This window comes from Macaca nemestrina, chromosome 6, assembly GCF_043159975.1.
Source record: "Macaca nemestrina isolate mMacNem1 chromosome 6, mMacNem.hap1, whole genome shotgun sequence".
NCBI classification, from domain to species: domain Eukaryota; kingdom Metazoa; phylum Chordata; class Mammalia; order Primates; family Cercopithecidae; genus Macaca; species Macaca nemestrina.
In genome coordinates, this window is record NC_092130.1 from 149,025,434 (window position 1) to 149,052,377 (window position 26,944).

General features: G+C 45.3%; 1 protein-coding gene and 1 pseudogene across 6 annotated transcripts in view; one reads left to right on the forward strand and one right to left on the reverse strand.

The window, feature by feature from the left end:
- The window catches only part of LOC105473016 (PDZ domain containing 2), a 480,967-nt gene that overhangs the window by 297,409 nt on the left and 156,614 nt on the right, over positions 1-26,944 (reverse strand). For 5 of the 6 annotated variants that reach the window (XM_071099064.1, XM_071099065.1, XM_071099061.1 and 2 more), the window contains exon 2: positions 22,373-23,208. The exons of the other annotated variant lie outside the window; for it this stretch is intronic. In XM_071099064.1, the coding sequence (XP_070955165.1) occupies positions 22,373-22,848 (476 nt within the window). In that variant the 5' untranslated portion in view covers positions 22,849-23,208. The remainder of the gene's footprint in view (positions 1-22,372; positions 23,209-26,944) is intronic. 6 annotated transcript variants of the gene reach the window in all.
- On the forward strand, positions 316-415 carry LOC112425106 (U6 spliceosomal RNA; annotated as a pseudogene).

The following is a 26,944-nucleotide window of genomic DNA, read 5'->3' on the forward strand; positions in this document are numbered from 1 at the left end:
GTTTAGATGACAAGTAAAATAAAATAGAAAAAAAAAATTAGGGCAAAATGGCCAAACTTCCTGATCAAATAAGTGCAAATTAAAACTACAAAATGAGCCATATTTCAATTAAGAAAACATAAATTTAAATTATAATACCCAACCTGGAAATGCTTCTGGAACTCTGGCATTCATACATTATTGGTAGGGGTGTAATTTGGTAAAATTATTTGTATAAAACAATTTGGCAAAAATGTCCTTGGACGTAATACCTTCATTCCATGAAATTTGTCCTAAAAGGATGGTGCAAAAGGAAAAAAATGGTCGTGGTCACAAGCATTTTAAGCAGCACATATACTAAAATTGGAACGATACAGAGAAGATTAGCATGGCCCTTACCCAAGGATGAAAAAATAAAAATTAAAAAAAAAGTTGCCAGGCACGGGGCTCACACCTATAATCCCAGCACTTTGGGCGGTCAAGGCGGGAGGATCACAAGGTCAGGAGATTGAGACCATCCTGGCTAACACGGTGAAACCCCGTCTCTATTAAAAATACAAAAATAAATTAGCTGGGCATGGTGGCGGGAGCCTGTAGTCCCAGCTACTGGGAGGCTGGGCAGGAGAATGGCGTGAACCCAGAAGGCGGAGCTTGCAGTGAGCCGAGATCTGGCCACTGCACTCCAGCCTGGGTGACAGAGCAAGACTTGGTCTCAAAAAAAAAAAAAAAAGTTAAAAAAAATGAATGCCATGTTAAGTGTAACACTGACAAACCGGCAAGGACAGAAAGAACATGCTTACCTAAGTTATCAGTGATGATTATACCTATTAATACCACTTAATAAGGAGGAACGAGTTCGAGTTCAAATGTGTTAAGTGAAAAAGCGTAGCCACACCAGACCAATCTGGTTCCACTTTTATGTAAAAAGATCAAGAGCTGTTTTTCTTTTGCCATGGACCCTCAAGTCACATGAACTCAGCATGCCTAGATGAACCAAGCCTGCAACCACAGGAAGAACCTAAGTGCCTGGGCTGAGGAGTGGGACAGAATTAAGAAGTGGACACTGTATGGCAGGATCCAGAATCCAATCAGATCGAGCTCCGGCATCACCCCATGGTCAGATCCAGTCATATCATGTATCCCAGCATCACCTCATTGCAAGATACAATCAGGTTACACCTCATTACCGGACCCAGCCCCCAGCTTGGGGAGGCAGTGCTTTGGGAGCTATCCCTGGTATTCTCCTTACTTGACTTGTTGCAAGGAATAAAATCCCTTGCCAAATCCTCCTTCATTGTCATCATTGGGCTGTCACCTGTCAAGTGACTGAACCTACCCATTGTGTGGGTATGAAAAGGTTAACAGAGAATTCTGCATGTAGTATGATTCAAAGTAATTCTTATGGTGTTTGTGAAGCTGTGAGAAAAACAGCACTTTTGTATATTGTCAGTGGGGATACAAATTAGCATAATCTCTCAGGGAAAGCAATTTACAACAGGAATAACAAATTTAAAATGTGATTTATTTGAGGATCCCACTTCTAGGAATTTATCCATTACATACACTCATACATATACACAAAGATATATGAACATAAAATTTATTGCAGTTTTTTGGTTTTTTTCGAGACGGAGTCTCACTCTTTTGCCCAGGCTGGAGTGCAGTGGCATGATCCTGGCTCACTGCAACCTCAGCCTCCCGGGTTCTAGCGATTCTCCTGTCTCAACCTCCTGAGTAGCTGGGATTACAGGTGCATGTCACCACTTGCAGCTAATTTTTGTATTTTTAGTAGAGACAGGGTTTTACCATATTGATCAGGCTGGTCTTGAATTCCTGACCTCAGGTGATCCACCCACCTCAGCCTCAGAAAGTGCTGGGATTATAGGTGTGGGCCACCGCACCCAGCCCAGAATTCTGGACACAGCAAAAAAGACTATACAATAAAAACAGCCACTAGCTGGCGACTGATCAAATAAATCACATGAGAAACCTCCAGTGGGATACTATACAGCTGTTAAAAAGAACGAGAGACAAAGTGACATGTTCTGATTTGAAACAAGTGCTAAGATGGGTTTTTAAGATTTAAAGAAAAAAGGTTAAGATTCAGAATAGTGTGGATCGTGTGCCCCACTGTGTAAAAAAGACGTTAACACAAAATACTTGTAGATGCTTAGAGAATTCTTGGAAAGATACTGGTAATAGAGTGAGGCTTGGGGTATAGCTGGTGGTAGTGACAAGAGAATGGAGGTCTGAACTGAGGAAACTTCTCACTCACTGTCCTTCCGTTCTATTGCATGCACATGGTAAAACTTTCTTTTCCAAAGAAAAGGATCAACAAAGGTAGTCTGAAAATATATATATTGTAGATGAACATAGATTAGAAGGAAACAGAAAAATTGTATCTGTTGAGTTAGCATGATAGAGCTGTAGGCACATGGTCACAGATTAGATCTTAACATAGAAAAATTAAATTAGTGGAGAATTAGTGTAGGCGAATCACAAGTTGTTCTTTTCTTTAAAGTGCTGTTTTAATGTTGCCATTGAAATAAATAAAAATTAGTGTGGGAGGAGAGACGGGGTACCTGAGGAATTAATAGAATTATAAACATGTTGTTCTAAAATGAATAAACAGGAGAAGAATGAGCACAGAGAGCTTGCAAATGGTCCAGGGAGCAAGCACTTAGCAAGAGGTGCCAGTGCATCTGTGCCTGGTAGGGTAGTTGGCCAGGACACACTGACTCCTCTCCTTGGGAACTCAAGGTTCAGACCTAGAGAACAAGAGAGGAGAAACTGGGGTGGAGGAGTTAGAAGAAAGTCTGGTTTGCAGATCCCAAGGAAAATCAGTTCTCTGGAGAGGATGGGTGGCAGGCACAGGGTAGATGAGAGACATCTAGATCCTGTAGATCTCAAAAGAGACACCTTCCTTAGGAGGGCAGGGCTAAACTCTCCACTTGTGAGATAGTCATCTTTTCAGATTTTGATTTTTCATGACTGTCAGTAAAAAACGAAAATTGAGAGGCTGGGTGTGGTGGCTCACGCCTATAATCCCAACACTTTGGGCCACTGAGGAAGGCGGATTGCTTGAGCCCAGGAGTTCAAGACCAACCTTGGCAACATAGCGAAACCCTGTCTCTAAAAAAAATACAAAAAATTAGCCAGGCCTGGTGACATGCACCTGTAGACCCAGCTACTCGTGAGGCTGAGGTGGGAGGATCACCTGAGTCCGGGAAGTTGAGGCTGCAGTGAGTCATGATCGTGCCATTGCACTCCAGCTTAGGTGACAGACAGAGACCTTGTCTCAAAAAAAGGCCAGGTGCAGTGGCTCACACTTATAATCCCAGTACTTTGGGAGGCCAAGGCAGGCGGATGACCTGAGATCATGAATTCAAGACCAGCCTTACGAACATGGTAAAATCCTGTCTCTACTAAAAATACAAAAATTAGCCAAACGTGGTGGCATGCGCCTGTAGTCCCAGCTACCTGGGAGGCTGAGGCAGGAGAACTGCTTGAACCCGGGAGGCTGAGGATGCAGTGAGTTGAGATCATGCCACTGCACTCCAGCCCTAGCAACAGAGCTAGACTCCATCTCAAAAAAAAAAAAAAAAAAAGGAAGAAAAGAAAATTGAACATGCATCCCCAATATATGTGTATTTATTTATTTAATGCATACATATATTATTGTGTGAATATATTATACGCATTATAAAACATGAAAAAGTTATTTTAAAAAGATAGTTTGGCTGAGTGCAGTGGCTCACGCTTATAATCCCAGCGCTTTGGAAGGCGGAGGCGAGTGGATCACTTGAGGTCAGGAGTTCAAGATCAGCCTGGCCAACATGGTGAAGCCTCGTCTCTACTAAAAATACAAAAATTAGCCGGGCATGAAGGTACATACTTGTAATCCCAGCTACTTGAGAGGCTGAGGTGGGAGGATCACTCGAACCTGAAGGCAGAGGCTGCAGTGAGCCAAGATTGCACCACTGCATTCCAGCCTGGGTGACACAGTGAGACTCTCTTTCAAAAAAAAAAAAAAAAAATATATATATATATATATAAACCTAAAGTGCTTAATATTTTACAAGCTATGTAGTTAAGTATACTTCAAGATTTTCAAAAACTTGGTTTAACATTTTGGGATGTGATAATCCAGAAGTATAGCTTCAAGTAATTTCATAACAAACAGTTGCTACTTTTTCTTTTTTTTTTTTTGAGACAGAGTCTCCCTCTGTTCCCCAGGCTGGAATGCAGTGGTGTAGTTGCAGCTCACTGCAGCCTCTGCCTCTGGGTTCAAGGGATCCTCCCACCTCAGTCTCCCAAGTAGCTGAGATTACAGGGATCCACCACCACCGCCGGCTAATTTTTGTATTTTTAGTAGAGATGGGGTTTCACCATGTTGGCCAGGCTGCTCTTGAACTCCTGACCTCAAGCAATCTGCCCACCTCAGCCTCCCAAAGTGCTGGGATTACAGGTGTGAGCCACCACACCAGGCTGGATGAGGCTGTTTTTTGTTTTTTGTTTTTTTTGAGATGGAGTCTGGTTCTGTCGCCCAGACTGGAGTGCAGTGGCGCGATCTTGGCTCACTGCAAGCTCCGCCTCCCGGGTCACGCCATTCTCCTGCCTCAGCCTCCCGAGTGACTGGGACTACAGGTGTCTGCCAGCACGCCCGGCTGATTCTTTTTTTTTTTGTATTTTTGGTAGAGACGGGGTTTCACCGTCCTTGCCAGGATGGTCTCGATTTCCTAACCTCATGATCCGCCTGCCTCCGCCTCCCAAAGTGTTGGAATTACAGGCATGAGCCACTGCTCCTGGCCTGGATGCTGCTTTTAACAGCTGCCATAGCTGAAGATACCTCACAAGGATACACAGATTCAAATGGAAGAAATATGTTAGTGGCATTGATTATGATTTAATCAATCATAATATCATTTTCCAACCCTATCCACCACCTGTGCTTTGGTTTTGGTTGAAATTGTGCATTGACTTTGTCAAGTTTTTCTTGCAAACTCTGAAGTTACTGTACTTTTAATAGTTTTTAACATATAGCTCCTCTAAAATTCTTTGGAAGGTTTAAAAATATAAAATTTTGCTCTCAAGATTTTAAAGATGCATCTGAAACTTTTTGTTGGCAAATGTTAACATTTAAAAAAAAAAAAGTCTTATCACTATGGAAACATTTCCTAATATCCATATTGAAATTGCCCTTTGCATAGCATGGCTTTCTTTCAAAAAGTAGTTATTTTCTTATTTATTGTTACAACGTCATCTTTACCTTGGAGAGACATGTGTTTGTCCTTGCAAAAATAGCCTCCAGGAAGGAGGCCACTGGGAACTACTGTACTTGGCTTCAGAGATAAGGTCCTCAAATTTGAACCACTTGTCTTTTTCGTAGAAGAAAAATCCCAGTCATTTTTTTTTTTTTTTTTTTGAGGCGGAGTCTCACTCTATCGCCCAGGCTGGAGTGCAGTGGTGCCATGTCGGCTCACTGCACGCTCTGCCTCCCGGGTTCACACCATTCTCCTACCTCAGCCTCCCGAGTAGCTGGGACTACAGGTGCCCGCCACCATGGTCGGCTAATTTTTTGTATTTTTTGTAGAGACGGGGTTTCACCGTGTTAGCCAGGATGGTCCTGATATCCTGACCTTGTGATCTGCCCGCCTCAGCCTCCCAAAGTGCTGGGATTACAGGTGTGAGCCACTGCGCCTAGCCCAATCCCAGTCATCTTTAAGTTCTATTACTCTAATAAATGCTTTGTTTAGAAATAAACATCAAACCTCTATGTAGTAAGATATTTTCATCATCATTCCCTGAAATAGGCCAATAGGATGAAATGGCTGAATCAATTTCATGCTGTTGGCCTATTTTTATAACCTAACACATTTAAGTTTTTAAAAAATTTTCAGGGTTCATGTGATTATTTAATACATTCATATGTAAATGAAAAATAAAATTCTAAATCCTTCAACTGGCTAAGTGGACCCTGCTTCTTGGCCAAGGGTATCCAAAGTAAACCTGAGAAACTGGTTCAGGCCATGATGGGCAAAAAGGCGTAGGACATGCCTCATTATATTTTCTTCCCTTTGGAATTCAGGCACAACAGACCAGCATTAACATTAAGATAAAGAGACTTCAAGACAGACAAAACAGACTCTTTGTAGCGGTAAGACACCAGATGCTGACCTGACTCTAGTATAGCATCACATGACAGACAGCAGGCGCTGAAAGAAATTGAAGCATTTTATTCCAAAATATATCTCTCTGACATATTTTGAAACAGACCCACAAAGCTGTCTCTTGTGGGGAAAATCTACATTCTATAAAGGATCCCCTTCCTTTCCTAGGTCTTTTGCTGATCCAGGAGAGATTTAACTAAGAGTCTAGCACCTTTTACAATCTGATAAGAGACATTTGCCATCTTTTTTTGTTGTTGTTGAGACGGAGTTTTGCTCTTGTTGCGTAGGCTGGAGTGCAGTGGCACGATCTTAGCTCACTAAAACCTCTGTCTCCTGGGTTCAAGTGATTCTCTTGCCTCAGCCTCCTGAGTAGCTGGGATTACAGGTGCCTGCCATCACGTCCAATTAATTTTTTTTGTATTTTTAGTAGAGACAGGGTTTCATCATGTTGGCCAGGCCTGTCTCAAACTCCTGATCTTGGGTGATCCACCCACTTTAGCCTCCCAAAGTGTAGGGATTACAGGCATGAGCCACCACCCCCGGCCTTGCTGTCTATTCTCTCCGAAGCCTGCTACCTGGAGGCCATCTACATAGGAAGAACTTTGGCCTCCACAACCCCCTATCTTAACCCATACACTCCTTTCTACTGATTCCAGGTCTTTTTTTGTTTCTTTCTTTTTCTTTTTTTTAGATGGAGTCTTGCTTTGATACCCAGGCAGGAGTGCAGTAGCACAATCTTGGCTCACTGCAATCTCTGACTCCCAGGTTCAAGCGATTCTTGTGCCTCAGCCTCCCAAATTGCTGGGATTACACGCACCCACCACCTTGCTTGGCTGATTTTTTTTAGTGGAAACGAGGTTTCACCATGTTGGCCTGGCTGGTCTCGAACTCCTGACCTCAGGTGATCCACCCGCCTTGGCCTCCCAAAGTGCTGGGATTACACGTAAGCCACCACATCAGGCCTAATTCCAGGTCTTTAGATACTAACTCTTTCAACCAATTGTCAATCAGAAAATCTTTGAATCCACCTTTGACCTGGAAGGCTGTCCCCAATATTGATTGATGTCTGCCTGTAACTTCTATCCTCTTAAAAGGTGTAAAATCAGGCTGTAACCTACCCACTTTGGGCACATGTTTTCAGGACCTTTTGAGGTTATGTCCCAGGCCTTGGTCGCTCATATTTGGCTCAGAATAAAACTCTAAATATTTTACAAAGTTTGACTCTTTTCATCAACATATAATTCGTAAAACTCAAATCAGTGTAATTGGGATATCCTGACTTCCTTTTTATTCTAGTTAAAGCTACTGTTACCTGATATAATTTTCCCATAAGGGTTGTTTTAACTAACAAAGTCATTGAATTTTGTAAAATACATATTTTCTAGTGACCTCACAGATAAATAGGTCTATTTTATTATTGAAACAGAAACAAGCAAATATTCTTTTTTAAAAATCTTTTTTATTTAAAAAGTTTCTACAAAAATAGGGATGGGGTTTCACCATGTTGCCTTGGCTGGTATCGAACTCTTGGGCTCAAGTGATCCGCCCACCTCGGCCTCCCAAAGTGCTTGGATTACAGGCGTGAGCCACCGTGCCTAGCCAGAATCAAGCGAATATTCTTAATTGGAACATGTGCGAAACAGCAGTACTGAAGTCCAACTGCATAGCTGATCTCCTCCACTACACTCTTTCTTCGAAACTTCAGCAATATTTCTGTGCATCTTCCACATCTGTGGATCTGTGCATCAGAATTTGCTGACAAAACCGTGTGTTCTATTTTGTAGCTATATTGTTTTCCATGCATTATTTTAGCTATTTTTACCACATCAGGAAGACTGTTTTTCTACTAGTATGTAGTTTTTGCCTTAAGCAATTATGTTTTTAAAAACCCTCAAAACAGGCTCTTAAATATTCAGTTTACTAAAATCCTGGACTAGATTTAGTAATGCGTAATTTTAAACACCGCTAAAACATTTTAAACCATTTGTATTCACATTGTGAATATTTAGATTTTAAATATCTTGCTAATTATGATGGTCTCATATCATCAAGTATTACCACAAGGCACAATCTATGCTTAGGATCAGGTTTTTCTTTAATGCTAATGGTTGTAAGTTTGTATTTCACATAGTCTCCCAACGAATTTTATGTTTTTGTCTGACTTCTCAGTCTACATAGATTGTCACTGTTTTACTTCATAATTAGCACATGGTAGCAGGAAAAGAAGTGTTAACCCTGTCATATCTTATTGTCTGCTTACAACTGCATTAATTGAATTATTTTTAGGCTGGGAGCAGTGGCTCACTCCGGTAACACCAGCACTTTGGGAGGCTGGGGTGGGAGGATCCCCTGAGGCCAAGAATTTGAGACCAGCCTGGACAACATAGTGGGACCCTCATCTCTGTATATTAAAAATAAGAAATTTCTTTAGTTTTTCTGCCCATTTGGTAAAGGTTAACTCAGTTAAAACAAAACAATTTAATCCGTAAACCCACTTCATCAAGTGAGCGTATGTAAACTCCAGTCCCTTGACATAAGCCTATAGTGGATTAAACGGGCCAAGCACTATGGTTCACACCTGTAGTCCCAGCTACTTGAGAGGCTGAGATAGGTGGATTGCTTGAGCACAGGAGTTCAAGGCTGCAGTGAGCTTTGATTTTTTTCACTGCACTCCAGCCTGGGTGACAGAAAAAAAAAAAAGGAGTGGTGAATTACCAGTGAGGGGGCCTTTGTGGACCTTCCCCCCTTCCCGCAGGATATGTCATAGACGACACAGAAAATGGGACTCTCTGACATTCAGATTGAACAAGGAAGCCAGTGTCAATCCATATCTAAATTATTGGTCAAACTCAATTTTTTTTTTTTTTTTTTTTTTTGAGACGGAGTCTCATGCTGTTGCCCAGGCTGGAGTGCAGTGGCGCGATCTCGGCTCACTGCAAGCTCCGCCTCCCGGGTTCCCGCCATTCTCCTGCCTCAGCCTCCTGAGTAGCTGGGACTACAGGCGCCCGCCACCGCGCCCGGCTAATTTTTTGTATTTTTAGTAGAGACGGGGTTTCACTGTGGTCTCGATCTCCTGACCTTGTGATCCGCCCGCCTCGGCCTCCCAAAGTGCTGGGATTACAGGCTTGAGCCACCGCGCCCGGCCTAAACTCAATTTTTTTTAAAGATAAAAAATATCTTGGGATGCTGATAATTTTCCCTCTTACCCATGGATCTTCTCTGGCTTCTCACTTTAGCAGGCACCATTCTAGAGCATGAACCATTTTCTGGTGACTTCTATGTAAGTTCTTTCTGCCCATGCCACTGGTTCAGATGAGGACTTCACAGGAATGGGTATCTGGACTAAATAAAACCCTTGAGTCAGGGAAAAACCCAGACTTGCCATGGCATTTAACAGAGACCGGTACTTAACAGAGCTTGAATATTTACTTATTTAATTTAATTAATTAATTAATTAATTAATTAATTTATTTTTGAGACGGAGTCTCGCTCTCTGTCGCCCAGGCTGGAGTGCAGTGGCCGGATCTCAGCTCACTGCAAGCTCCGCCTCCCGGGTTTACGCCATTCTCCTGCCTCAGCCTCCCGAGTAGCTGGGACTACAGGCGCCCGCCACCTCGTCTGGCTAGTTTTTTATATCTTTTTAGTAGAGAGGGGGTTTCACCATGTTCGCCAGGATAGTCTCGATCTCCTGACCTCGTGATCCGCCCGTCTCGGCCTCCCAAAGTGCTGGGATTACAGGCTTGAGGCACCGCGCCCGGCCTTAATTTTTTTTTTTTTTTTTTTTTTTGAGGCAGTCTCACTCTCTTGCCCAGACTGGAGTGCAGTGGCACAATCTCAGCTCACTGCAACTTCCACCTCCTGGGTTCAAGCAATTTTCCTGTCTCAGCCTCCCAAGTAGCTGGGACTACAGGCATGCACCACCATGCCCGGCTAAATTTTATATTTTTAGTAGAGACGGGGTTTCACTGTGTTGGCCAGGTTGGTCTCCAACTCCTGACCTCAAGTGATCCACCTGCCTTGGCCTCCAAAAGTGCTGAGATTACAGGGATGAGCCACCCTGCCTGGCTAGAGCTTGAGTTTTTAAGGCTATCCACTCCCCTCGCCCCCACAATAGTTCAGGCCTCCTTTCAGGGATATTTGTGAAGATACATCTGTGATTCCCAAAGTCAAAAGTTTCTTAATAAATTCCAGCCCCATTTAAACTGACCAACCTTATAGTCCAGTCTAAGGGCTGAGGACACATGCACTTCAGCTACGGAACTAGCCCAGCCTTCCTCCCAAAAAGGAAATGGCTAAATTTAAGTCAAAGAGACATCGCAAATCATAGAATCATCTTTTCTTTGGTGAACAAAGAGCCCTGAATTAGGGACCTGAAAGATGAGTCAGCTATTATACCATCCCTGCAGCCCTGGCATCCAAGTTTCTGTGACTCAAAGATAAGAGATCCATACAATTCAACATTGTTGCTCCATACAATTCAACATTGTTATTCCAAGTTATAACACCAGCACTTCGGGAGGCTGAGGTGGGTGGATCACTTGAGGTCAGGGGCTCGAGACCAGCCTGGCCAACATGATGAAGCCGTGTCCCACTAAAAATACAAAAAAATTAGCCGGGCATGGTGTGCACCTGTAGTCCCAGCTACTTGGGAGTTGGAGGCAGAAGAATCGCTTGAACCCAGGAGGCAGAGGTTGCAGTGAGCCAACCTAGATTGTGCCCATTGTGTTTTGTCCAGCCTAGGCGACAGGGCGAGACTTTGTCTCAAAATAAAAAATAAAAAGGCCACTAGTATCAGAGCTTCAGAACATTTTAAACACAGTATAACAAACTCTCATCCTCAAAATTTTTGGAGAAAGATCACATCTCAAAGAATCCTATGAAGAAATCTATATAACTGTTTAAAAGCTTTGCTTCATTTTACATTGTACAAAAGAGTTATATATTTGGGTCCTTAAATAGCAGATATTGTTGTCCTCCAGCAAGAGGTCCCCTTTTGTTATTGGTGCCCTCCAACACCAAAAGATGCGAGCGCAAGTCTGTTCGTTTCTGTACTTTGCAAACCCAGGTGGAATAGGAGTGGAGTTCATTAGGAATGGCTCACCTACGCATTGCAGTTGGTTACCTGCCTCTGCTTCCACAGTAACTAAGAGAGGGCCAAGGGCCAAACAGGTGCCAAAGCTTGAAGTTCACAAACCTTTGGAGGCAGAAGACGACGAAAAAAAAACCAAAAAAAAAAACCCCGAGAGTTATTTGAGGGCATTTGGTGCTCAAAATGAGAGAATAAAAATGTTCATAACTTACTTAGTACCTGGACACAAAAGATAAAGTAGAAGTCAGGATTACTGAAAATGGCCCAGGGGGTGCCCATAAATAGAAGGGTATGAAGTTAGACCAGTAACACTATAACTACACTAAAATGCTTTTATCTTTCTTCTCTGTATGGTTTACAACTACCATTACAATTTCCGAAAGTAGTGCTAAGAGTCTAAGAGCGAGTGTCTTACGTGGGTATTTGGGTTTTCCATCTTCCATGGCTGCCGTTAATCACCCAGGGGCTGCGCTGCTCCCAGTCAGAAAGGTTGTGACCAGGGTACCAGAGGAGGAGCAGGTCACTGGGATAAAATTAAAGAGCATCTCTGGATCTGGCTCTGAAACCTCAACCCCCTTTAAATGATGGCAAGTCGCTCCTTTTATGGAATCTCTTCCCTCATAAAAACAAGTGGACCCTGAAAAGCAGCTGTGCATGTGGCTTTCAACAATGAGCTGTGGGCTGCGACGGAGGGTGTGGCCAAGCTTGCCAGTTTTCTGAAAGAACTCACCCCACGGGCCATTGTAGTGTTGGAAATTGTCTTGCTGCTCACTCACTCTTTCCTTAAAAGGCTTCTGATTCCAGGCTACAGTTAGAGAAACTGGGGACGAATAACTCCCCTCTGTCATCCATCATGAAGAGCTTAGCACAGGCGATTTCTCAGATCAGCTCCTCATTCATTAACGCGGTGCCTGAGGGCTGAGGCTGTGTGTGTGAAGGGACCACAGGAAAAAACACCAGTCACAGAGAGGAGAGGATAGCTCAGATGCTGCCATTCAAGAGAGAGTTCTGAAGGCCGAAAACATCAGCAGAACAGCACAGCGGTGAAACACACACAGCCTGTGAATAATAAACTGGACTGCAGCTCCCAGCACTTTTCTCTCACTTTGCTCAATTTCAACCACAAGATGGCAGGCGACGGCCCTCAGATCCTCACAACTTGTCAGATGTCACTCCCAAGAGGTGAGGAAAGCAAGCTCCCACCGTCCTCTCCAATGGCCATCACCACACTCTTAGGAGGCAGCTATAAGCTACACTCATAGATGTTCTATGTTTTTATGTAAATAATAGACTGTTAAAAAACCATCCTAATTTCATTAGTTATTTTTATTATTATTATTATTTTTTGAGATGGAGTCTTGCTCTGTTGCCCAGGCTGGAGTGCAGTGGTGCAATCTCGGCTCACTGCAACCTCCACCTCCTGGTTCAAGCAATTCTCCTGCCTCAGCCTCCTGAGTAGCAGGGACTACAAGTGCGTGTGCTACCATGCCCAGCTAATTTTTTGTATTTTTAGTAGAGATGGTGTTTCACTATGTTGGCCAGGCTGCTTTCGAACTCCTGACCTCAAGTGATGCACCCACCTCGATTTCCCAAACTGCTGGCATTACAGGCATTGAGCCACTGCGCCCGGCCTCATTAGTTGTTATTTATGATGTTAAAGTTCTAGAATTTGAGTCAGAGGGCATGAATTCCAGGCCTCGGACTTCTCTAAGATGATACTTGACCCCAGGAAACCACCTCCTGAAGCCTCAGTTTTCCACTGAGGCACAATAAGAAAACAGGACTTGAATGAACCCTGGAAAACCTTCCAGAAACCAAGTCTTCGAGTGAAACAGCACGTGCAGCAGCAGTCTGAAAGGAACGAAGCGGGTCAGGAAGGAAGCGGGTCACGAACAAACCGTCCGTAATGCTTCATTTACACTTCATCCTTGGGGAATGGGCTGTTCCACATGGCAAGTTTTCCACATAATTGAATTTTAAATGCCGAAACTTGTTTTCCTTTTAACCTGTAAGGGAAATCTTTCTAAAGTGTATTACATGCTTCTCTGGCTTTTTAAACAGCAAGCTGAGTATACTTTCACCTTTCCTTAATGTCTCTAAGTCATCGTGAGGATGACCTCTTACTGTATATCCAGTCCTGCGTAGAGCATCAGGCACCTCTGGGCATATTCAGGTAGGCAGGACCCTTATGCTACATGTCCCCAGAGACTACAGTATCAAGCTATAATTGGCAATTCTTTCTCTCTACCATCTCCTACCTACATCACTACCTGCAGTCATTTCTCCAAGTAACATCTTCTAGCAGCCTCCTGACACTGTTTAAAATCTGCTAGAATCCAGACAGAACTCAAGGTTGCCACGGGTAACCAGAGTCTAAGCTTGCAACAACCCTAAATTTAATTTTACATACAAGTTCAAGGAAGCGGGTACTGTGCTGAAGGTGACTTCTGACTAGGGCTGACATTCCACTGTCCTCACAGCATGTCATACTTCTGTACCAATTGGTCTGTCGCCCTGAGCCCTCCAGCCCCCTCCTGCCAGCCCAGCATCCTGGCCCTCTTCTGGGACCACACAGACTTCTCACACTCCAGGAACTCAAAGGTGCCGTCAGTCTCTGCAGCCTCCGGGACCTGGTTCTTGCATGTGCTAGCACCCCTTCCAAATGGTGGCTCCCTGTGCCACGCCACTCGCTCAGTATTGGAATGAACCCCAGTGTCTGGACCAAAGATTATTCTTTGTCTTCCCTGTGGAGTGAAAGGGCAGAGTTTGAGGCTCTTCTCTCTCCCTCAAACTCAAAGGGATTTTCTCAGGTGTACGCTGTGCTCTGGGTCCAGGTTGCCTGAGGCTGATGGGGTGGGTGTTAAAAGTTACCTCTGGCTGAACATCTACCATGTGCCAGATGCTGTATTCAGTACATTAGGTAAATAATCTGTCATCCACTCAACAATCCTTTTATGGAAATAGCAGCAACAGCCTGTGACTGAGGTCAACTGCCCCCGTCACACAGTCAGTAAGTGGGTCCAGAAGCCAGACTCACCTCTCCGAGGCCCGCGTTCTTTGCACTGTGCTGTGCTCACATTTATTAATGTACAAAGATGGCCAGGTGCGGTGGCTCATGCCTGTAATCCTAGCACTTTGGGAGGCTGAGGCGGGTGGATCACCTGAGGTCAGAGGTTCAAGACCAGCCTGGCCAACATGGTGAAACCCTGTCTCTACTAAAACTACAAAAAATTAGCCGGGCGTGGTGGCAGACGCTTGTAATTCCAGCTACTCGGGAGGCTGAGGCAGCAGAATCACTTAAACCCGGGAGGCAGCGGTTGCAGTGAGTCGAGATCGCGCCATTGCACTCCAGCCTGGGCAACAAGAGTGAAACTCTGCCTTAAAAAAAAAAATACAAAGACGCCCAAAGTTTACATTCTGCAAAAATGCATTTTAAGTGAAAAGACTTACTTTTCAGAAAAGACATTTGTTTCTGTTTTGGTGTGTGGGTTTTGTTTTAATTAATTCCATATTTTGTGACCAATTTGGAACAATCTGTCCTTAGGGAACAGATCTGGCTTACTTATAGAAAGCTAGGGAGTGACTGGAGTTGCAAAGTATTCCTTTGTAGGAACGAATCTAGAAAACCTTCCCAGTTCTCCCTGCACCAAACAATTAAGTAGAACATTCCAGAAAGTCCCCAGAGTAGATGTGATGGAGCTCACAAACAAAAACTTTCCTCTATGAGTTATCAGCTATGCCTTCAAGATGGGGCACGTGACATCAAACACCACGACTACCTCCCCTTCCCAGAAAGTTCTCTAGAAGTTCCCACCAGGAGGAAGCTGCTACCACTCAAAAGAATGAAGGCTTCCCAGGGTTACTAGGGATCAGGAGTGTCAGCCAGTGAGAAGGTAGGAATCAGGAATGGGGTCTGTAATTGGGAGGCAGTCACAGGTTTAGGCTCTAAACCGGGTCTGGGGTACAGAAGGTCTGTCAACCCATGGCCTTGAATTTTTTGTTCTTTCTCCAAGGATGGACATTGCAAATCGACCCTAAACTAACTTTTGAAATAAGCAAATCATGACCTTATCTTCCACATATTGTAACTGCTCCTTTCACACTTAACACACACATGGTTCTCAGAGTGTCCTCATCAAAAAAACATCCACAGTGCTCTAAAGTGTCCAGTGTCCGGGAGGAAATCATCCGAAAAATGGACTCCTATAAGATGACAGGGACAAAATGTCACCTCTACTAGTAGTTTTCTAGGGTGACCACAGGAGGCTTAAGCAACAGGGACTTACTGTGTCACAGTTCTAAAGGTGAGACGCTGGAGCTCAAGGTGTCAGCAGGGCCAAGCTCCCCTAGTTTGGAGAGGCTAGGAAAGGGTCTGTACCAAGCCTCTCTCCTAGCTTCTGGTTGTTCCTTGGCTTTCAGCAGCATAACTCCAATCACACATGGTGTTACTCCTGTGTGAGTCTGTGTCCGAATATGCCCTTTTTATAAAGACAACAGTTATCCTGGAATAGGAGCCAACCTAATCCGGTAGGACCTCATCTTAACTAACTATTCCTGCAATGATCCTATTTCTAAATAAAGTCACATTCTGGGGGCTAGGACTTCAACATATGAATTTTGAGGGGACATAATTCAACCCGTAACATCATCTAAGGTCGTTTTGAATTCAAAATCAAACTCCAGACAGGGAGCAGAACAGACTGCAAGAGAGTGCCTCATATGACAAGCCGTACATGCTAGTATGGACCATTTATCATGCTGGAAGGTAAGTTGGTGTGTTGACCCCTGAAACCCACTGCTTACAAGTAAGAGTGAACAGGCAACCATCAACCGAGGAACCATTTGCTTGGGGGCAGAGAGGTACACTGGGGTCTCTACAGAACTCTTAATTCCTACTTATCACTTTTTTTTTTTTTTTTTTTTTTTTTTTGAGACGGAGTCTTGCTCTGTCGCCCAGGCTGGAGTGCAGTGGCTGGATCTCAGCTCACTGCAAGCTCCGCCTCCTGGGTTCGGGCCATTCTCCTGTCTCAGCCTCCTGAGTAGCTGGGACTACAGGCGCCCGCCACCTCGCCCGGCTAGTTTTTTGTATTTTTTAGTAGAGACGGGGTTTCACCGTGTTAGCCAGGATGGTCTCGATCTCCTGACCTAGTGATCCGCCCGTCTCGGCCTCCCAAAGTGCTGGGATTACAGGCTTGAGCCACCGCGCCCGGCCTACTTATCACTTTTTAAGACAAAATTCACAGAGGTAGGTGGGAAAATTTAGCATTGAAGGAAACAGTCAAAGAGTGACAAGGAACATTTTGAGAACATTCAAAATACTTTCAACTCCCTACTACCTAAATTGCAAAGTGCTTCTAGTCCTGAAGCTCTGCCTAGAGCTAAGTTTGCCAAAAGGAGCCTATATTACAATTGGGCTTCCTTTTGTTTTATTTTATTTATTTTGAGATAGAGTCTTGCTCTGTTGCCCAGGCTGGAGTGCAATGGCGGTGCAATCTCGGCTCACTGCAACATCCACCTCCTGGGTTCAAGTGATTCTCCTGCCTGAGCCTCCCGAGTAGCTGGGATTACAGATATGTGCCACCTGGCTAATTTTTTGTATTTTTAGTAGAGGCAGGGTTTTGCCATGTTGGCCAGACTGGTCTCAAACTCCTGACTTCAGGTGACCAACCCGCCTCAGCCTCCCAAAGTGATGGGATTATAGGCATGAGCCACCATGCCTGGCCGGACTTGCTTGCATAAGATGAGGCAGGGGGCTTGTTTTCCTTGTCAGTTTGGGTAGGTAGAAAATAAGCTTTATAGTTTGTTCTTCTTCTTCTTCTTTTTTTTTTTTTTTTTTTTTGAGACGGAGTCTCGCTCTGTCGCCCAGGCTGGAGTGCAGTGGCGCGATCTCGGCTCACTGCAAGCTCCGCCTCCTGGGTTTACGCCATTCTCCTGCCTCAGCCTCCTGAGTAGCTGGGACTACAGGCGCCCGCCACCGCGCCGGCTAATTTTTTGTATTTTTAGTAGAGACGGGGTTTCACCGTGGTGTCGATCTCCTGACCTTGTGATCCGCCCGCCTCGGCCTCCCAAAGTGCTGGGATTACAGGCGTGAGCCACAGCGCCCGGCTATAGTTTGTTCTTCTTCATAAGTCATTTTCTTCCCTGGTGTCTGCGATTATACTGAGGAGGTATTTTATGAAGATCTAAACCATCCATGAAATTATGCACCAGATCGCACAAGGATCAAAGTACAGATCTGGTGCAGGAGTTGAGGTAGTACAACGCAGTGGTTAGGAATACAGACAATGGAGCCAGAAGGACTTGCGTTCAAATCTGCTTTTGCCTCTTACTTAGGTGACCGTGGGCAAGTCATATACAGCCAAGGTTTCTCATCAAAGGCTGTCCTTTATGGAATTGTGGTTGCTATTAAATGAGATAGTGCCTGGCAGACATCCTCTACCGTAGAAACTGCTCAATAAATGGTAATTCTTGCAATTATTCAAGAGAACTAGGGAGTGAAAAATCAAGCTAGTCTGTCTTGTTAACTCCTTGATTGTTATGAGGCAAACGGAGCCCAGGACTTGAGGATTCCGTGCCTCATTACTTGATTCAATTTCAAGCTCTCTTTCATGAAGACCAAGCAATAGGTCTTGGCCTTCCCCCTTCTCCTACCACTGCATCTCAGTGGCTTCAGGATATACCCTCTTTCACCTGGCTTTTCATCGTCTAGCACACACACGGCTGCATCAACACAGAAAGGAACTTCAAAGTCATGACTGTTGACCACTAAACGAGATTTTACTTCCTCAGCTGTGGAAGGTTTCCAGAAGCCCAGTGTTTTCATTATATGTTCTTATTTTCTGTATCCTTTTTTTTTTTTGGAGGCAGGGTCTTGCCGTGTTACCCAGGCTGAAGTACAGTGGTGCAAACATGGCTCACTGCAGCCTCGACCTCCTGGGCTTAAGCCATCCTCCCACCTCAGCCTCTCGAGTAGCTGGGACTACAGGTGTGCACTACCATGCCCAGCTAATTACATTTTTTTTTTTTTTAGAGATGGGGCCTTGCCATGTTGCCCAGGCTGGTCTTGAACCCCTGGGCACAAGCAATCTTCCTGTCTCGGGCTCCCGAAGTGCTGAGATTACAGGCGTGAGCTACCTTGCCCCTATTTTCTGTATTCTTGATGCTCTGACATTTGGAGTCTTGATCGTGGACAGGCTGCCCCTCCCAAGAGTAGCTGATTCCTAGAGACAGCAAAGGACTCCCTTGTGAATAGAGCTTTAACATACAAACCAACCAACCCAGAGCCATACCCAATTATCTCCTTTATCAAACTCACACACCAAGCCAATATTCTCCCTGCCTCAGATCACTCCAGGGCCAGACATCTGGACAACTAAGGACCACCCATATAGTCGGGAGCCTACTGAAATTATTCAAACTATCCAATCCTAAGCACACTCAGCCACCTACCCTGCCTCCTCTGTTCCTTCCCATGAAAACCTCCACAAAGCCTATGGAGCTGGGTGCAGTGGTTCACACCTGTAATCCTAACACTTTTGGAGGATGACGTGGGGGGATCACTTGAGGTCAGGAGTTTGAGACCAGCCTGGGCAACATAGTAAGGTACCATCTCTACAAAAAAAGAAAAAAAAGGAAAGCCAGATGCAGTGGTGCACACCTGTAGACATAGTTACCAGAGAGGCTAAGGTGGGAGGATCCTCTGAGCCCAGGAGTTCAAGGCTGCAGTGAGCTATGATTGTGGCTCTGCACTCCAGCCTGGGTGATAAGAGTAAGATGCTGTCTGTAACAAAAAAATAAAAAGTAAAATAAAGGCTCTGGGCCATGCTGTCCTCTCTCTTCTCTGCCTCCTCACTGACCCCTGCACTGCCCTGTGTAGCCCTGTGTGGTGTGGTATGCCTCCTGTTTCTACAGATCTCAGACTTCGTGACGGCCATTTCCATGTCTGTCTCTTACCATACGTGATTAAAACAAATCTCAAGTATGTTATGGAACAGCCAGTTACAACAACTATGAATCCCACTGGTCTATTCCCTGACATTTTCTCCTATTCCTATTTCCTAAGCTCCTCAACTTCAGCCATTTGAGTCCAGATACCAACAGGCCACACCCATCCAAGCATCTCTTTCGGAGTGCCCAGAAGTGCAGTGGTGCACCAAATCGGACATTCGGCTGGGAGTCAGAGACAGAGCCTGAGCCTCGGCTCTGTCAGTTATCACTGTGGCATCACAGGAACACCGCTAAACCTGTGTGGGCTTCTGGAACAACAATACTAGCCCAGACAGATAAAAAAGTGTTTCACAGATTCACCCCTAGTATTTCATCATAGGCAACTACAGCGAACCTCCCTCCCACCCCAATACCACCATCCCAACAAACTTACCCAGGGTCTCAAAGCTAGTTGCTAGAAGACCTTGGAGAGAACCTGGAATCCCAAAGCTAGTCCACTGCTCCCTCCGTCACAACACATGTGATCCTTCTTCAGAGCTTCAATAAAGATTTTAGTTCTACGTTCCACCTTCTGTCATGACCCTGGCCTGTCACCCTTCTATTCTCTTCTTAATCTTCTTTCTTTGCAAAACTGGGCATTATCCTATCACTCCCCTAACAAGTGAATGAAAACATCAAGGAATCCTCCATTGGTAGCTGGAAAGTCATCTCATCCCAGGGGTAGATAGGTTTTCAGAGGCTGGGAAAGAAAACTTTGCCTCCCAGGCCGGGCGCGGTGGCTCACGCCTGTAATCCCAGCACTTTGGGAGGCCGAGGCGGGCGGATCACAAGGTCAAGAGATCGAGACCACGGTGAAACCCCGTCTCTACTAAAAATACAAAAAATTAGCCGGGCGCGGTTGTGGGCGCCTGTAGTCCCAGCTACTCGGGACGCGCCACTGCACTCCAGCCCGGGCGACAGAGCGAGACTCCGTCTCAAAAAAAAAAAAAAAAAAAAAAAAAAAAAAAAAAAAAAAGAAAACTTTGCCTCCCAAAGGTTCCAGCAACTCCCAAACACTCTCCATTATGGTAGTAATGATGATATTAATACGTATAGAGTACTACTTACTAGACATAGTGCTAACCCCTTTATATGTTCTATTTCATCATTTAGTCATTGGCATCAATAGTCTTAAGATTCCCACTTCACAGATGGGGAATCTGAGGCTAAGAGGTATAATTTTCCCAAGATCAACCAGCTAGTAAAGGGAACCCAAGGAGGCAGCCCCAGTTATCTCTTCTGGAGCTGGAGCTCCTGACTACTTCGTCCTCCTGCTGGAGGGCCCCTCCCTGATCTTCCTTCTACCTCTCTATCCAAATCAGCTTCTTTCCAACCAGATAGCTGCAAACGGTAGGGACTCTTAGGGACCACTTTCAAACGACTATCTCCAGCTCCATGGCAATCCCCACTTCTAAGCCTGGACCCAGCCTCCAGGAACCTGAGTCACTCTGTCACCTCCTTGTAGCATCTTGAGCCTGGTGGTAGTCAGCCTTGCTCCTTTTCTGAGAACAATCTCTAATCCCAAATAAAATCATTTCATCCCTCCTTGAAAATGAGTGGCTTTTCCCAGTAACGGCCAGTCAGGCACCTAGCCATTGGCTAAAAGCATCTCTGCAGTTGAAGGGGCAAACCAAAGGGAATACTGGTGAGAGTGTCCACTGCAAAAGTCCTCACACCTGCCAGCCAGCTCTGTGCTATGTCCTTTCCATGTACTGGATCATTTGAATTTGGACCATGTTGTATGTGCCCGATGACTTCTTGTTGACCCTCCACATCCAGTCTCCATTCTTCTCCACCCTGCACTCTGCACCAGGGCACTGACACGTATAGACAAATCAATGGACTCCCCTGTCCCTGGCTTCTGGCTGGTTTCCACTGATGGGAGGCTCTGACACTGGAGGGAGGGTGAAGATTAAGGTCAAGGTATTTCTGCTCTGGTTCTCTCCTTGCAGAGTCGCCTTGGATGAGATGTCTCCATCATCCAAAGGTCACTACGTTTCTCAAGGTGGCCACTCTCTCCTTCTAGGACATAGGAGCCTTACTCCCAGGAGCCCCTGAAAGCTTGACAAAATTCATGGATCTCACTCAGAATATCCTCAAATTCTCTTTCCCATCTCTTTCCTATATACCTATCATGAAAACCCTGATGTGTAGTGAAGGTTTAACTCACCAGGGGTTGGTTATTGAGACCATGTGCATTCTAAAGAAAGGACTGGCTCCTGGGAGATAAGATCTAACCCCTTAGAATATCCTGCTTGACAAGAGCGTCTTTGTATACCTGGGGGTATTTGGCCTTGCCAGAGAGTTTATGCTAAGAAAGCGACTTATGGCGGAAGACTTGGGTCATGTGGCATTAGTTTGACCTCTGGAGAGACTGGAGAGGAGTAGCTAAGGTCAACCACACAGGTACTCCATGCTTATATGACCCACTCCCAAGAAAAAACCTTGGACACCAAGATTCAAGTGAGCATCCCTGGTTGGCGTCAAACATCATTGCTGGGAGAACCGAGCACTGTCTGCGCAACTCCACCGGGAGAGACAACTGGAAGCTTCTGCCTGGGCTCTTGGACTCTACTCTCTGTGTCTTTTACATTTGCTGATGTTTATCTGTGTCCTTTCAGTGTCATGAATTGGAACTAGAAATATGACTGCTTTTTGAGTATGTGAGTCCTAGTTAATCACTGAACCTGAGAATGGTCTTGGGGCCCTTGAGGTCTTGTTCCCCGATTCACCTGGGAAACACCAAGACAGTCCAATAACTTAATATGGTGATGGGTGGCCAGAAATACGAAATAGAAAACAGAAATATGCTCAAGAGCATTCAACAAACATTCAGATAAGATCCAAGTGGATCTTCCAGGGTGGGGCTTCAGGATCGTGAGTCTGGGAGCCTCATGGTTGCTGGGACTAAGGTGACATGGACAGGCAGATGAAAACACATCCAAGACCCAGCCTTTGGTGCTCCAATGGAAGATGTGATGCTCTGTTGAATGGATGAGGAGGTTTAAATGAGACATTTCTTACGACATCAGCTTCTTACTGGCAGGACTCATAAACCTCTGTAGCTGCAGATCTGCACATCAGGCATCCGGGAACCACCGGGGTCCTGTGTCCAGCCCCCGTGCCAGCAGGCATTCCCCCTACTTACCTGGCCCCACTGACATCAACTCCAACCATCAGCTGCCCATTCAGCGAGAGGATCTCATCCCGCAGTCGGACCTTCCCACTCTTCCCTGCTGGGCTGTTCTTCCTCAGCTCTGTCACCCAGATGCAGCCCACATCCAGCACAGGACCCTGGTGGGTTTTCCTCTTCTTGCCCCCTCTGCGCTTGTCACCATAGTCCCCGAAAACAGGGATGTTCCCAAAACTGAGGCCCACAGTCTCTGTGTCCCCCAGCTCCTTGGTGAGGTACACAGTACAGATCTCCATTTCGGGGGGGCTGTGATCAGGTGGGACCGTACTCTCATCCACAGCAAAGTTCAGTTGGATGTACTCCTGCAGCTTCTGGATGGCCGCCTGGCAGAGCCGCTGCTCCGGCCCGTCCCCACCCTCCTGCAGGCTGTTCTGCAGCCACTGGTAGAGGAGGGGCAGGTGCAGCACGGCATTGTCCTGGGTGATGGGCATGGTGCTCACTCCCAGACACCAGCATCATGAGAGGTCCTGCTCCTGGGGGCCGGACCCCACAGGGCCCCACGTCCCCTGGGATCCCTGGCCATCATCAGCTTTGCCTGTGTTCATGTTCAGGCTGGCAGATGAGCCTAGGGACACCTACTCGAGACTATGCTGTTTGCCTTGGCAGGAGGAAGACAGGACCCAGTTAGAACAACTGTGGAACAATGGTGCTGGAGTGCTCAACGAGGGAAGGAAGGAAGTGTCTAGCAAGTCCCTGCTGGGTTCATTTCACAGCAGGACCCATGCAAGTGACACAGGAATGGAGGATCCCTCCAGCAGTGGCTGTGTGTCCTTCCCTCGGCTCATTCACACCTGGGATAGGAAGAGGAAAAAACAAAAAGCTCCAGTTACAACAGTGAGCCTTCTCACCTAGAAAACATAGCCTCCTGTGTTACAGAAGGACCATGTGTACTTTTCAGGCACCAAGCACAAACCCTAACACCTAACGTAGAACCTAACGCCTACGCATTCCCCCATGTGGCTCTCTCCCAGACAGACGTCTCTGGAACACTGGTCTTCTCCAGGAAGTTTCCCAGATCAGCAGAGAAACCAGATGACTTGTGCCAAGACAACCCCCACCAGTATACCATCAAACTCACATCCAACCAGGAGGCTGTGTGACAAGACCCCATGGAAGGCTGTGGAAGGATCTGCATACATTTAAAATCTTACACTCCTAGAAAATGAAAATCTATGTTGATTTGCCTTGGTCAGCCCAGCAGCATACACAGGAGGGCTCTCCATTCCAGAAATATGTTCTGACAACACTACCCAGAGAAGAAAGATCCGATCAACACCAGGGAGAGATCCCGCCTCCGTCCCAGGGCAACACCATTCCTAAACTTCACAATCACGTAGATTCAGAGGGAAGTTCGGCTCTTTGCAGCCCAGGTTTTAGTCTCCTCTCTCTATTTCCTTTGGTAAATGGTTAAAACTGACTTATTTTCAGGCCAACCTACGAGCCATCCCCTCCAGAGAAATGTTTCTCCAAACGCCTGGATGGGAAGACAGGTGCCTTCTTTGCCTTGCTTTAAAACACATTGAATACAGTGGTGACACCAGTCAGCAGATAGCAGGGCCAGTGGCTCCCATCAGAGCTACAGCCTCACACTCCCTCTGAATTCTGCACGGTGCCTGGCACACATTAGGTCCCCAGTGAAAGGTTCATTGAATTCTACTGCCAACTCGCCTTCTCCACCAAAGAAAAATTTCACCTCCATTCTCCATAAACATAGAAAAATGATCCCTTTCACGCTCTTCTCTGAACTTCACGTTCTCCCAGAGAAAGTCAATATAAACTGTGCCATCTAAGGTGGAAAACATTCTCCAGCCTTCTCAGGAAGTGATTTAACAAGGAATAATAATGCATGGGAGAGGTGTCAGAAGCTATGTCAATAATAAATGACCTTATTACTCAGTAACCAAAAAGAAATTTCCAATATAGCATGCTTTGAGTTTCCAAAGAACTTGAGTGCTAGCTATTAATTAGTTCCAAATAAATCAAAAGCTTAGCAAATATCATCTATATAATCACATAGATGTTAAAAAGAAATGCAAGGCTGGGTGCGGTGGCTCACTTCTGTAATCCTAGCACTTTGGGAGGGTGAGGCGGGAGGATCACAACGTCAGGAGTTGGAGACCAGTCTGGCCAACATGGTGAAACCCCGTCTCTACTAAAAATACAAAAACTAGCTGGGTGTGGTGGCAGGCGCCTGTAATCCCAGGCACCTGTAATCCCAGACAGGGTTTCACCATGTTGACCAGGCTGGTCACCGTCTTATCCATCAATATATTCACTATGCCAACACAGCACCTACCACATCATAGATTCCCAATAATTTATAAGACATTTTAAAAGATCCTTTACATTAAAATCTTAACAGCCTGTGATTCAAGATGTTAGTCACAGTTTAGATGGCTCCCTACATATAAAAACAGTAAATATCAGGCCAGGCGCAGTGGCTCATGCCTGTAATCCCAGCACTTTGGGAGGCTGAGGCGGGAGGATCACGAGGTCAGGGGATTGAGACCATCCTGGCTAACACGGTGAAACCCCGTCTCTACTAAAAATACCAAAAAATAAAAAAAAATTAAAAAAAAATTAGCTGGGCATGGTGGCGGGCGCCTGTAGTCCCAGCTACTCGGGAGGCTGAGGCAGGAGAATGGAGTGAAGCCGGGAGGCGGAGCTTGCAGCGAGCCGAGATTGCGCCACTGCACTCCAGCCTGGGCGACAGAGCCAGACTCTGTCTCAAAACAAACAAACAAACAAACAAAAAAAACCAGTAAATATCTTGGGCAAGATGCTGATTAAGGAAAACCAAACTGAAGAGTAGTAGGAAAGGTTTTCCTGGTGTCAATTTGCATTCATTTGATTTATTCAGCAAGTATTTATCGAACATTTATCAAGTCCTTGAACTTGGCACTGGTTATACACCAGCGATAAGGCAAATTCCTTGCCTTGAAGGAATTCATAGTCTAGTGGGGAGATACATAAATGGAAATTAGTGTGTAATAGGTCTAGGATACCACCACCCCCGCCTCCCCCCGCCTCCAGTTTCGTGGGGGTGGTGCAGAGCCTGACATCTCACCCAAGCTGGAACAATGAGGGTTCTTCCCTGAGACCTCAGTACTGCGACTCTGAAAGAGTCCTAGTTTCTACCGTGTGGCCGGAGTCATAGTTTTTGAACTAACGAACTTTTGAATGATTCTATCTCCTGTGTGGATTGAGTAGCAAAGAAAGTCATCCCGCTAAGAAATAAAAGTTGACCGGTGGCGGGCAGAGGCGCAGGACCGGGAGAGAACGCCCCCTGGGTTCCCCACAGCTTTCCCGTCCTCACTTTCCGCCATCCTGGACGGGGCCGCATTGCTGCCCTCGCCCTAACCTGAAAGACAGCATCGATCCTTACAATAAATTACATTGTAAAATTTTGACGACTTTAAAATGAAAGAAAAAAGGTAAAGCGAAATGAAACTAAACAAAACTTTAAATGAAAATAAACTTTACCTTGAGTTGTTTTCCACACTCTGCAACTCCAGTAGTTAATTACTACATTGGAAGTGAGTGAAGCTGATTGGCTCAGCTCGAATCTGATGTCCAATTATTGTTGGCCAAGGGCATGGGGCCGCAGGACAGCAACAGGGCCACTGAAACCCACCCTCAGGCCCTAGAAGGTGGTAGGCGCAGGGGGACAGTTTTCAGAAGAGGAAAAGTTGTTGGAAATACACGGACACCCTCAAAGACACTTAGTCTTATTCTTAGGTGTCCATGGGCTACACAGCCTTTCAATCCCATACCTATACTTGAGGGCTTTCCAGTAATCCTTCTAGTCCTTTATTCTATCAACCCATTCTCCTGGGATTTTTCTATAAACAAGGGAACTAGAAGCATCAATATCCACTTGCAATGATTTGAGATGATTCAGGACATAAGAAAAGGCAGACGATGTTGCAATACTATGAAAAGTGTGGTTCTTCCACAACATCCAATAAAACACTTCAGTGAGCAAAACATTGGCTCAGAGAAGATACAGAACAGCAATCTGCAGTCACAAATACTGACCTCCTTGGATGGCTGGTCTGTGCAAAGGGCTATAAACTTTCCATCTTGAAGATCAATCTATCTCAACAGTGAGCACAATTTTTGGACATGGCGGTGCACTGCAGCAGCCCCGTCCACTTTTGTGTATCATAAATAATTCTCCAATTAGACTCCCATCTCAAGCAAATAGCTATGATAATTTAAATTAATTTTGAGTCACTTGAAGCTGACAGCCTTAGCATTCAAAATAAATGCTTCTGCTACTGAGATAATGTACTGATATGGTGTTAAAATCTACCAACTTTCTTGGATACTGTCTCAGCTAAGCCATGCATTCTCAGTAGGTGACATTACTCACAAGGGGGTGAAAATTAGTTGAAGGAGGCAAAAAAAGTCTTAGATGCTGTAATGGTTAGCAGACCCCTCCTCCTCCTACCAAAGCTCAATCCTACCCGACAAAATCTTATTCCTTAGTATTTTCTCATGTTACAGAGAAGTTAAATTTAATTT